Source organism: Acromyrmex echinatior, chromosome 7 (genome assembly GCF_024713525.1).
Source record: "Acromyrmex echinatior isolate Ae372 chromosome 7, ASM2471352v2, whole genome shotgun sequence".
Lineage (NCBI taxonomy): Eukaryota > Metazoa > Arthropoda > Insecta > Hymenoptera > Formicidae > Acromyrmex > Acromyrmex echinatior.
In genome coordinates, this window is record NC_141858.1 from 673,720 (window position 1) to 685,958 (window position 12,239).

General features: G+C 33.1%; 1 protein-coding gene and 1 long non-coding RNA gene across 4 annotated transcripts in view; both read right to left on the minus strand.

The window, feature by feature from the left end:
• The window catches only part of ND-42 (NADH dehydrogenase (ubiquinone) subunit ND-42), a 44,062-nt gene that overhangs the window by 14,870 nt on the left and 16,953 nt on the right, over positions 1 to 12,239 (minus strand). For 2 of the 3 annotated variants that reach the window (XM_087408044.1, XM_011052643.2), the window contains one exon: positions 11,749 to 12,138. In XM_087408044.1, the coding sequence (XP_087264170.1) occupies positions 11,749 to 12,138 (390 nt within the window). Of the gene's footprint in view, positions 1 to 11,730; positions 12,139 to 12,239 lie in introns of all 3 variants that reach the window. The other variant, XM_087408045.1, reaches the window with a different exon arrangement.
• Positions 1,141 to 11,724, minus strand: LOC147908902 (uncharacterized). The gene is made up of 2 exons (XR_015545741.1): positions 7,300 to 11,724; positions 1,141 to 7,258 (listed from the first exon to the last, which is right to left on the minus strand). It is a non-coding gene; the product is annotated as an uncharacterized LOC147908902 (long non-coding RNA).

Genomic DNA, 12,239 nt, shown 5'->3' on the forward strand with positions numbered 1-12,239 from the left:
AATCAATCGTATATACATCTACTTGCTCGCTGGGAGCATAAACGACTGAAACACGTTGACATCAAGTATAACTTCGGAAGAGATCTGTATGAGAAGAAACTGATTACAATTGAGTATTTGAATACCAAGGATCAAATAGCAGATATACTTATGAAACCGCTTCCATATACTCAATTTGTTAATCATTCGAGCCTTGGATTAGAGTAATCAAAGTAAAGTTAAAGTTTTTTTTTGTTGTTCTGATAATTAAATTGAGGAGAAATATTGGAATATACAATTTAACATTTAAATATCTAGTCTTTTTTTTCTTTAAATTTGTTCATTGCTGGCTAGATTTATGAAAATAATGCGTTCTTTGTTTTTACGTATTTTTGCTGTCATGTTTCCTATCTCCTCTCCTATTTACTCTTTGTTCGAAATCTTTGTAAAACTGTTCAATGTTGTTCAGAATAAAAGACTCAAGCTATATATTAAATCTGTGTCTAAGCTTATAAAACCCATGTCCCAACATAAGAAGAAAACATGTAAAATATTAACTTACTTTCAATGGTACAAATTATAATAGTACAAATTTAGCTGTGTTAATTTTTGCTCTGGTTTTTTTAATAGTCCTGCCAGTTTAATATTAATCTAGCAGTGTCATGAGTTTTTCCGAAACGGCACAAGGTACAAAATTATCACTGATGGTACAATTTGGTACAAAAAAGATACTAAAACTTTCGATAGGTCCCAATTTGATTCTGCTAATTTAATCTTGCTAACTTTATAGAGCTGGTTATATTGAGGTGTGACAACGAAGAAGCAGACACCTATAACGATATACTAGTCCTCGGATTTCATATTTACGTATTTCAATTATTACTTGTGCAAAAAATATATGTTAAGACATTAATATAACTGTAAGATGTTGATTTATTAGGTGTTGGAATTAATTCGTAGCGTTTTACAAGTGATGGGAAGTACTTTCATTAATGTATTTTTTAATGCTCATGTGAAATAAATAACATTCTTTCATTAAAAAACGCTACGAATTAATTCCAACACCTAATATAAAATAAGAATTCTATAGAAATAATGAAATATTGAAAGTAAATGATATGGTGAGCAGATTGATAAATATAACATTTAATATATCACTGATTTATTTTATTTTTGGCCATGAAAAACCGAAAATGTTTTCTATTTCTGAAAATATTCAATCCGAAATAACTTATTACATGTCCGCAATGTTTTTACGGAAATATTATATTTTTTATGTAATATTATCGTTTGTTGTTTTACAGTAATTTTAAAATGTAACAACATGCCCCATGCATCCTCGATTTCCCCTACATGTTTTTATATATATAATACCTGTTTAATATGTTCTACTTCTATAACCTTTGCAATCGCAAATGTTGACAATAGATTATGGCTTTCCTTTTAGAAAGCTGAAGCTTGCATTTTGAAATCAACGCTTCATATTGGCTGTCGCAACAGACTTACTCAGCTTGCAACTAATGTAGAACCAGCTTTAGGAGACAAAAATTAACACACAGTTTAACATACTCGAACACAATTTGCCATATGGAACGCAATGTGTGCAAACTTTTAATATCTAATTTTTTAAAAGGTTTTAGTCAAAGATGATCAAAAAACAGAACAAAATTATGTAGGAACTCTGGTTTGCGTATGCATTCTAATATCGTTAAATTCCTCAAAATCGCACTTGACACACTCTGAAGGATCCTCTACATAGAAGTCGTAGATGATCATGGAATCTTAAGTCGTAAGAAATCAATCAATCACAATCAAATATAAGGAGAATACTAAGATTAGAATTGGTCAGTTTCCTAAGACTTAAGACTCCACGACCGTCTGCGACTTCTATGTAGAGGACCCTTCACTCTGCCCCCTAGCAGAGACAAAGTATGTCGATTGAGTTTGAACAAAATTGTAAATAAAAAGCGACGTGTATCGATTTATATCAAGTATGTAGACTGTGTCTCTTAAAAGGAAAGCAGCCTATCAATTTACTACAAATAGGAAACATACTTTGTTATTGCTAGTACTGTTAGTTCCACCAAATACGCTCGTAGAGAAAAAGAGAGAGAGAGAGAGAGAGAGAGAGAGAGAGAGAGAGAGATAGCCAAATTCTATCAAAAACAAATCTTCTAAAATCTTGCTACAAATTTTGAAAACAAAAGGCGTCAAATTTGATGCAAATTTTGTTGTACTCAAAGCTGTCAACAAATTGATGACAAGTAAAAAACATAAGACCAAATTGTTGACAAAAGCAAAGCAAGGCTTACAATAATTTAACGGCAAGTTGACAACAAAAGCTAAGCAACCTTGCTGACCTAATTTTACTGCAAATTGTCGACAAAAATTCACCAAGATCTGTCATACGCAGTCCCGCTATGAGATGGATCTGCTTCTCATAAAAAGTAGAGATCCTATAATCAGAGTTTGGCGAAAGCGGACACAATTTCTGATTGATTTTTTCACTATGGTCCACTTGATATTTCGGATAACTTGGTACATTGTCGGAAAACGAGTGCGAAGAAAAGGAAAGGATAGATATTTACAAGCAGATGAGTACAATTGTGTCAAAAAATTTAGAAATCGTTCCGAGATCTCGGACAAAGAGAAAATGAACAAATTGCACGATTCGACCAATTGATCGACTCGATTGGTTTCTTCAAGTATTGTTGTCATGTATTGCCTATCACGCCCATATACACGGTTCTAACACTTTTTGCGCATGCGTTCATACAAGAAAGCAATATCTATTATTTCTTTCTATCCGTCATTTTTGGTTCACCTATTTATGATCTATTTTGGTTGCGGTCCACTTGATGCTACAAATGCTTCGAAACTTTTGATTGACCAATCAGAAGAAAGAATTTTATTAACTGACCAATCAAAAAATGCTTCGAAGCATTTGTAGCATCAAGTAAACCGTAGCCTTTGACGCTGAAAATGAGCATCAAGTGTCAGCATGAAAAGGCACCTTAGAAGTAAAATGACGTCTAACAGGGACTCTATTAGAGAGGGATACTATAGACTATCTATACTATAGACTCTGCTAGACTATATACTACGTAGAGTCCTTCTACGACAGGGTTGGATAATTTAGATTTGCGAGTAATTTTTTATGTATAATATGTATGTATAATATGTATGTATAATACGTACAATATATAAGTATAATAATATGTATGTATAATATGTATGTATAAAACGTACCTATTGTATTGGAAGTACAAATTAGTTCGATCCGTTTTTTTGTGTTCAAAAATGCATTTATTTCAAAATAAAATGAATGAACAGATTAATTAAAATATTGGCTACTACTTTTTCCCATCTCTTAGACAATTTTTGAATTCTCGAAAAAATGACTCGTCTTTGGAGACGATCCAATTTTGGAGCCAATTTTCGATTTCTGCAAAAGAAGTGAACCGGTGACTTGCCAAATCGTGCTGCATCCTTCGGAACAATCAGTAATCAGAAGGAGCAATGTCCGGAGAATATGGCGGGTGTGGTAAAACATCCCATTTGAGCGTTTCCAAATATTTTTTTATGACTTTTGCGACATGAGGCCGAGCGTTGTCATGAAGAAAAATAAATAAATAACTTTATCATGTCTTTGCGCGGCCTCATCATGTCTATTCCGTTTTTCTCGCAATACACGGCTCAAACGAATCAATTGTAGCCGATACCGATCGCCCGTAATGGAATCGCCAGGTTTCAGCAGCTCATAGTAAACAACACCCTTTTGGTCCCATGCTGTGTATCACAAATATAGAGCATGATCTTCGAACCATGAATGTTCGGCTTTGGTGTTGATGTTGAGGTCGATGGCAAGGATTGACCGGGCTTAGCGTAGTATTTTTCTTCTTGGGGTTGTCGTAGAATGTCCACTTCTCATCTCCAATCACAATCCGATGCAAAAAACCTTTTCTTTGTTGTCTTTGAATCAGCTATTCGCAACTGAAAAATCGCCTTTCAACAAATCGCCTTTCTCTCGGTTTCAGTTCATAAGGCACCCAATTTCCTTGTTTTTGAATTATTCCCATGGCTCTCAATCGTGCAGAAACGGCTTGTTGAGTTATTCCCAATGATTCTGCAAGCTCCTCTTGCGTTTGACTCTGATCTTCTTCGAGCAATGCCTCTAATTCTTTGTCTTCGAATTTTTTTAGCTGTCCAGAACGAGGCTTGTCTTCAACGCTGAAATCTCCATCCTTGAAACGCCATTCCCTACATGATTTATCAGTTGGAGCAGTGTCATAAACTTCGACAAGCATTCGATGGGCTTCAGCTGCACTTTTCTTCCAATTAAAGCAGAAAATTAGAACCTCCCGCAAATGTTGCTTGGTTAACACAAAATTCGATATTTCAAACACAATAAAAATCAAGGTTTTTATATAAAACTCAAAGCGATATAAACTGAATATCATTAGCAGATGTCTAACTTCTCTGAAAACGCCAAAATCAGCTGTCACTATGAACCATTCACAACAGCCGGAATCATCTTTTGGAAAACGGACCGAACTAATTTGTACTCCCAATATAATACCCAGCAAACATTTTATTCTCAAATCGTTGCCAAATTGACATTAAATTTCAATGGAATTAAGTGCCAAAATCGTAGCCTACTGTCCGCAATTGAATCATTGCTTGATTTTTATATTGTGTCAAGGTTAACATTAAAAATGACTCTTTAGGGTGGAAATGTTACAATAAACTGTTTTTTTTTTCAATAACTTAGCATTAAAACCTTGCTTGGCTCATTTTTATTATATTAATTTTATAAATTTTGAGCCTTAATTCTTATATTATTCATAATTTTTTATTACATGAATGTTCCATACATAAGTATGCATACTTGTAAAGCTATAATATCCTATATACAGGATGTATCTAAATAACGCCCACTAATCATATAGTGTTATTCCTAATAAAAACCTGAGTCGAAAAGTCCTGTATCATTTTACAACTTTCGCAATAGTTAACGAGATATTAATTTCTAAGCCAAATAAACAGATAAAATCGATGTATAAGACAATTTTAAGATTCTTTCTTTGTGAAATATTTTTAACATTATAGTAACATTGCATGTTGCAGCAATTTTGTAGCAATATTGCTACAAATTCTGTACTGTATGGATTCTTAAAAAACTTTTAAAGATATCTTAAAGTTGTCTTACATGTCGCGCGCGATTTTAGACATTTTGCTCATTAGGTAACTAAAAAAAAATATTACGAAAATTGCAAAATGGTAGAGGACTTTTCGACTCAATTTTTTATTAGAAATAGTATCATATGATGGGCATTATTTCAGATACATCTTGTATTGCCAAAAATTTTTGATCTGCAGTTATTATCTCTGTTGATAATCAAACTTTGATGATAACACTGAAATCACATAATTTTAAAGAAAAATCGAATATTATTGAGTTTTAAATGTACGAAGTCTGTTCAAAAACTATCGCGAATTTTGTGTTTTTTCAAAAATTATTTATTTATTCATGAATATCTATTTTGTCCCCTTCAAAGTATCCCCATCAGATATTATACACTTGTGCCAACGTTTTTTCCAATCCTCGAAGCACTTCAAAAAATCATTTTTTGTGATCTTGTTCAGCTCCTCCTTCGATGCCGTCTTTATCTCCTCAATCATAGCGTAGCGTCGTCCTTTCATGGGCCTCTTCAGTTTCGGGAACAAGAAAAAGTCACAGGGGGCCAGATCTGGGAAATACGGTGACTGCGGCATCATTAGTGTGTTGTTTTTGGCCAAAAATTCGCGCACAAGCAACGATGTGTGAGCAGGAGCATTATCATGGTGCAAAAGCCAATTTCGCGGCGACCCGTCTCATCCCCAAATCATTGGTAAAAATCAAATGGCATGAGCCAATCGATATGTTTAGGTCCTCAACAACTTCTCTAACGGTGATTCGATGATTGGCCAATACTATTTTCTTCACTTCATCAATGTTTTCGTCTGTTGTTGACGTGCTCCGACACGCTCTTCGTCGTTCACATCTTCTCGGCCCTCTGAGAACATTTTGTACCACCGATAAACGTTGCTTCGGTAGCTTCACCATATGCCACAGTCAACATTCGGAATGCGTCCGCGCACTTAATTTTGTTTTTCACACAAAATTTGATACAGATTCTTTGATCCATTTTTTGGAATAGGCAAAAATCGAAGACGAGCCAAAACACATGCAAGCAAAGTAGCTGTCAAAAATTAACTGAAACTTCAAAATGGCCGAACTTGTCGGCATAAGTGAGAGACATGAGTACCAACATAACGCCACAAAAAAATCGAAAATTGAATATACGTAACTCGCGGAAATTCAAAATTCGCGATACTTTTTGAACAGACCTCGTATGTACATTGATAAACACGTCTACTAAACACGTCTAATAAATCATAAAATTAGTACAATATTATCAGTTTTTTACTCTTAATCACTTCAATATTAATAAGAACGCGAACTCGTACGAACGCGAATCATAAGAATATCGATCTTTAATAGTATCTCGTCGGTGATTTACCTATGGTTTCATTAGCATATATTGACATTTCTAATCTCTTTGATATAGGTTTTACTATCTGCTTGTAGTTATCTATCTTTCTTTTCTTCGCACTCATTTTCCGACAATGTCCGAAGAATACCGAATGGACCAATCAGAAGTTGTTCCTGTTTTCGCCAAACTCTAATTACAGGAAGTTTGTTCGCATCGCATGCTCCAACATGCATCTACTTCCTTCTATTGTAGCTCTTATTCACTCAAACGCGCTCGTTAGAATGAGTAGGAGCTATGGTAGGAACATGTTAAAGCATGTTGGAGTATGCGACGCGAACAAACTTTCTGTAATTAGAGTTTGGCGAAAAGGATCTTTAATTAAATGTAGAGACCCTGAAATCAGAGTCTAGCCATCTTCTCCCCAATTTATGATTGGTCTGAAATTTTTCATCTATTCCATTTAAATGCATAATGAAAATATAATACATTATGCTTTTACTTAAATACATGATGCATGACCATGAACTTGTTGACGTAATATTTATGATTAGACACTACTAAATTACTTTTTACGCTTTTTAAATTTTAATCGCCAGAATGTTCATCAAAAACTATAAAGTTTATAGAGCGTCTCTATAGAGTTGCAACTTACAGCGTCATTGTAATATGAGATGAAGTGAGATAGCATGGTTTTTTCTCACACAATTTCGATGAAAAAATAGTGACCACTTCAGATGGCTAGACTCTGATTTCAGGGTCTCTACATTTAATTAGAGGTCTCTACATCTGATTAGAGGATCTCTAACCATGGTGAAAGGGATTGACATGATGTGTTCAGTTTGCAAGCGTCTCTCTCTCTCTAATTCTCTGCCCTCTCGCTTATTTAGTGATCGTTTGTAATCTCAGTTAAGCCAATCTTGGAAACTTATCTTCATACATGTATCTTCTACTACAAAACAATATTAAAACATTTTTATGCGGTTAAAAAGTTACTATTGCAGTATGAAAACCATTAACGATCGATGCTTTTCGATAGAATTTAATCATTGCCATTTAGATAAAAAATATGGGTAAAATATGGATGAAGTAACAATCCTATTGTACCAGTAGTATTAATTCAAATATTCCAGATTATGTTAAATAATCGATGACTCATGGTACCCCGTGACCCATGGTGTCCCGGTTTCCCCTAGATGTACATATTGGATCATCTAAAAAGTAGATGGTCAACACCATCTAGTGACAAAAAACCGCGGATACTTTTTAGATGATCCAATATATACATAAATAAAAGTTTTCACTTTTCACGTTTCCGCTCTAGAGAAAAAGTTACATGATCGATACTCAGAACACGAATGATCGAATGTATGTAATAAGGGTGCAAAACTAAGGTGTGTACTAAGAATTAATTTATGTATACCTTATATAGGACAATTCAGATTAGTTTTTTATAAACAATATTGTAAGAGTCAGTATGTATGCATTGTTTATGAAAAACTGAATCGAAAAATCCTTTATCATTTTGCAATGATCGCAACAGTTAACAAGATATTAATTTCTAAAATTGTCGAATAAGCAAATAAAAGATGTATAAGATATCTTATAAATATTAAGATATCTTTATAATAATCAATATTAAGATCTTTTAAAGCTCTTTAAGAAATATCTCAAAGATTTTTAGAATATCTTAAAGATATTCTAAAGTTGTCTTATGCGTCGATTTAGACATTCTATATATTGGGTAACTAAAAAAAATTGTGAAAGTTACAAAATGACTTTTCGATTCAGTTGTTTATAAACAGTGCGTATATGCCAACTCTTGCTGGTCTGCATCATCCTGTATAACTTTTAGTTAGTATAATAATTAACGTCTAACCACCTTTGTCGATGCGACAAGTTAATTCTGAGAAAAAAACGATAAACTTTTACATTAGGGGTAATGACAGGCATTATTTCGTTACTGAGAATCGTTATTGAGAAATAATTTCAGTAATCGTTATTAAATTTAAAAATAATGTAATCGAACTTAAACGGTTTTCAAATTTTTAATTTTGTAAGTAACTAAAAGATAAATAGTATTGTTTAAGATCTTATCTATTTATCTTTTTTACCAGTAGAAGCACTGTCGGTTATCGCTATAATAAGTTAATATTACATTCGTCTTTTTTTCGTCGTTTTTGTCGTTTTTGATAAATTTTTCAAACTTGTTGCTATTTCATTTGCACGTTCTTGACGTACGACAAATATGTACAGAGAGGTCTTCGAATCCCTCTATCTCATAGCCAATCAACAGGCTTAAAAAATTTGTCGTATGACAAAAACACACAAATGAAACATCACTCTTGGCTATAGAACAAAGAGGTTCGAAATCCTCTTTGTCTTGCCAATTAATACGCTTGAAAAATTCATCGTACAATAAAAAACGGACGCATGTAATATTGGCCTTACTCATTACCAAGTTGACATCAATCTTTATGCATAAAATTTAACACTTTATATTTATTTGTTTGCACAAATATTTTAAATAATAAAATATATTTCAAAATAGAGTTCTTAAATGACTTAAATAATGAAAAATAATCCAAAAAATATGACTACTGACTAGGATATAGGGTTATTATAAAAAATAGGATATAGGGTTATTATAAAAAATAACTGTTTTATATAACTGTTAAATAACTATTTAAATAACTATTTAAATACTGATTATTTTGAAGCAACAATAACTATTATAACCATTAATGAAAAATAACTGTTTAGTCCATCCCTAATTAACATTTTTCAATGATCTTGATCTTGATGTTGTCAAGGTCATTATCCAAAGAATGATTTTCAAAAAGTTTTAGATGACGGTCACTGTTCGTTCAAAAGTTATTAACAAAGAAAGTTTAAAACATGTTTTGTTTCTACCATATACATATATTAAAAACTTATACTTTAATACTTTATACTTAAATACTTTATATCCTTTCTGTCTAAGGATATTCGACTTTCCACGTGAAGGGAGATCCAACCTATCTCCCTCCTGTGTAATGCCGCACGACTTTCCACCAATGATGCGAATTCCGAACCGCTTGCAGCACGGTTACTAGCATGAAAAGCATAGACAGATACACAACGCATGCGCAAGTATACACGGATATGGACTTATCATAGTGTATGTTCTTTATGCCCTCTTAAAAATTTCTTATGTCCTCTTAAAAGTTTTCACACGAAACGAGGTTCACTCCATCTCTTCACTTACCAAGAGGCGTATGACTTTCCACGGCGTATGAAAAGTAAGGTTTAGATCACTTCCTCCTCTACTTAGGAGCGCATTACTTTCCGCGCAAAATGATTTCTATCCCATCTTCCCCCTCTATCTAAGGGCGTACAGCATTCTCACGCGAAACGAGGCCCATCTCCCTCCAGCTAAGAGACGACCAACTTTCTCCTAGACAGGAGGGGAGATGAGTAGAATTCACTTCGCGAGAAAAGTCGTAGGCCCCGTGGCAAGGAGATGAAATTGAAGTCGCTTCGCTTGAAAAGTTGTACGCCTCTAAGCAGCGAGGGAGATGAAGTGGACTTCCTTTCGTGTGAAAAGTCTTATGTCCATCAGTATACCTCTAATCAGTGTCCCACCTAACAAGAGCGTCCAAAATATCCCGCTTGACTTTTTATAAAAAAGGAAAAAAGATTTCAAAGTGAACATTTCAGTCGTTATTTTTCTTCTAAATGGAAGCATCCAAAAGATATGAAGATCGGGTCACTTTTTAAAATAGATTTGTATGATTTTTTTTACACAATATAATTCCTCTAATTATTTATTTGGTAAAATTGCAGAAAAGGCAAACAACCGACGACGACCTTGACTCTGACATATGTTGTCAAGGTCATGATCCTGAACAACTTTCAACAAGTTTTAGCCGTTGTTATTCATTAAAAAGTTATTAACAAAAAAAGTTCGAAAAAATAACGTTTTATTTCTGCTATACAGGGTATCCCGAATTCAAATGTCTAAACTATCTTATATTCTTCTTTACTTTGTAATGACTTTCCACGTGAAGCGACTCCCACCCCCTCCTCCCCCGTTTGGGGGCGCACAATTTCCACGCGAAGCGTGGAGGTAGGAAGTCGCTTCGCACAGAAGTCGTGCGTCCCTAAGCAGGAGGAAGGTGGGGTACGAGTTGCTACGCGTGGAAGTCGTGCGCCCCTAAGCAGAAATAAAACGTTATTTTTTCAAACGTTATTTTTTCAAACGTTATTTTTTAAAACGTTATTTTTTCAAACAAAACAAATAATGAGCGACTAAAACTTGTTGGACGTTGCTCAGGGTCATAACTTTGACAACATAGGTCAAGGTCAAGGTCATCGGCGATTGACCCCCTTTTTTGCAGTTTTATCATTTATTTAATTAAACTGTCAATTATTAGCAATCTGCATATGAAAGGATTTGGGCAGAGATGTCAACAACCAATAGTTTACGAAATATTTTATATTTTATTCTTGCACATATTGACATAAAATGTCATAAAATTGAATAAAGAGAAGTCGGAGACTATTAATTTTTTTATAATTATACCTTAATACTTTTATAAATAATGTAATAAGATAAATCAATTGATGTGAAAAAAACACATAATTGCTTACTTTTAAAAAATCCATTTTGCATATTTTTTTAAACCAACTACATATGTGTTTTTTTTACTCCAATTGATTCATCTAATTTTTCTATTCATAAAAGTATTAATATACAATTGTCAAGAAATTATTAGTTTACGAGTTATTTAATATTTTATGTCAATATGTGCCAGAATAAAGTATTTCGTAAATTATTAGTTTTTTTTATATTTCTGCCTGAATACTTTTATATGCAGAATGATTAGAGGAATCATATTGTGTAAAAAAAAATCATACAATTCCATTTAAAAAAGTGATGATCTTCACATCTTTTTGGCGCCACCTCCTAGAAAAAAACCACCTAACCGAAATACGTCCTCCTTGAACTATTCCATTTTCATTTGAAACATTTTTTCTTATAAAAAAAGCGAGATATTTCAGATGCTCGAGAAAGTGACTCTGTATAACAGAAATAAGACATTACTTATTAGCACTCAACAGCTTTGATTCATAGCCTTTTTATTTTTTAATATTGTTTACTTAATTTTTGGAAATTTTCTTATTGTAGTATTTGAATTTGCAAATTTAAAGACAATCTATATATAGATATACATACCTATATAGATATACGTACCATTTTCATTGCTTCATATTTTTCTTCCATTTCTTCAGCTGTATAGTGCAATTCTGGTAGTGAATATTCATTTCTCGAGTAATCTAAATGTAAGAAATATCTATTTTCATAATGTTTCCTTTTAGTTCGAAGTTGCTGAACGTTTTCGAATCTCCAATCAGACATTTTTTTAGCTTTTTTATCCTCGTAATTAAAATTAAGCATTTCAATATCCTCGACTATGAAAGAAATATCTCCCTCGTTTGTCCAGTCATAGACTAGCACATGAGAATGTGATATAATATTTTTCAAATAATCCAATTTGTATATATTTTCAATATCTTGGAGATACTTTGAAGTAAGAACTTTCGAATTTACTTCGTATGGTATGCCACGTTTTTTTATTTTTTCCTGCAAATATTATACGATAGAAGATGGCAGAATATTCTTTGAATACACATAGAGAAAGAGAAAAAATAAGCAGTTGCGTATATCATCTGTATTAATAAAGT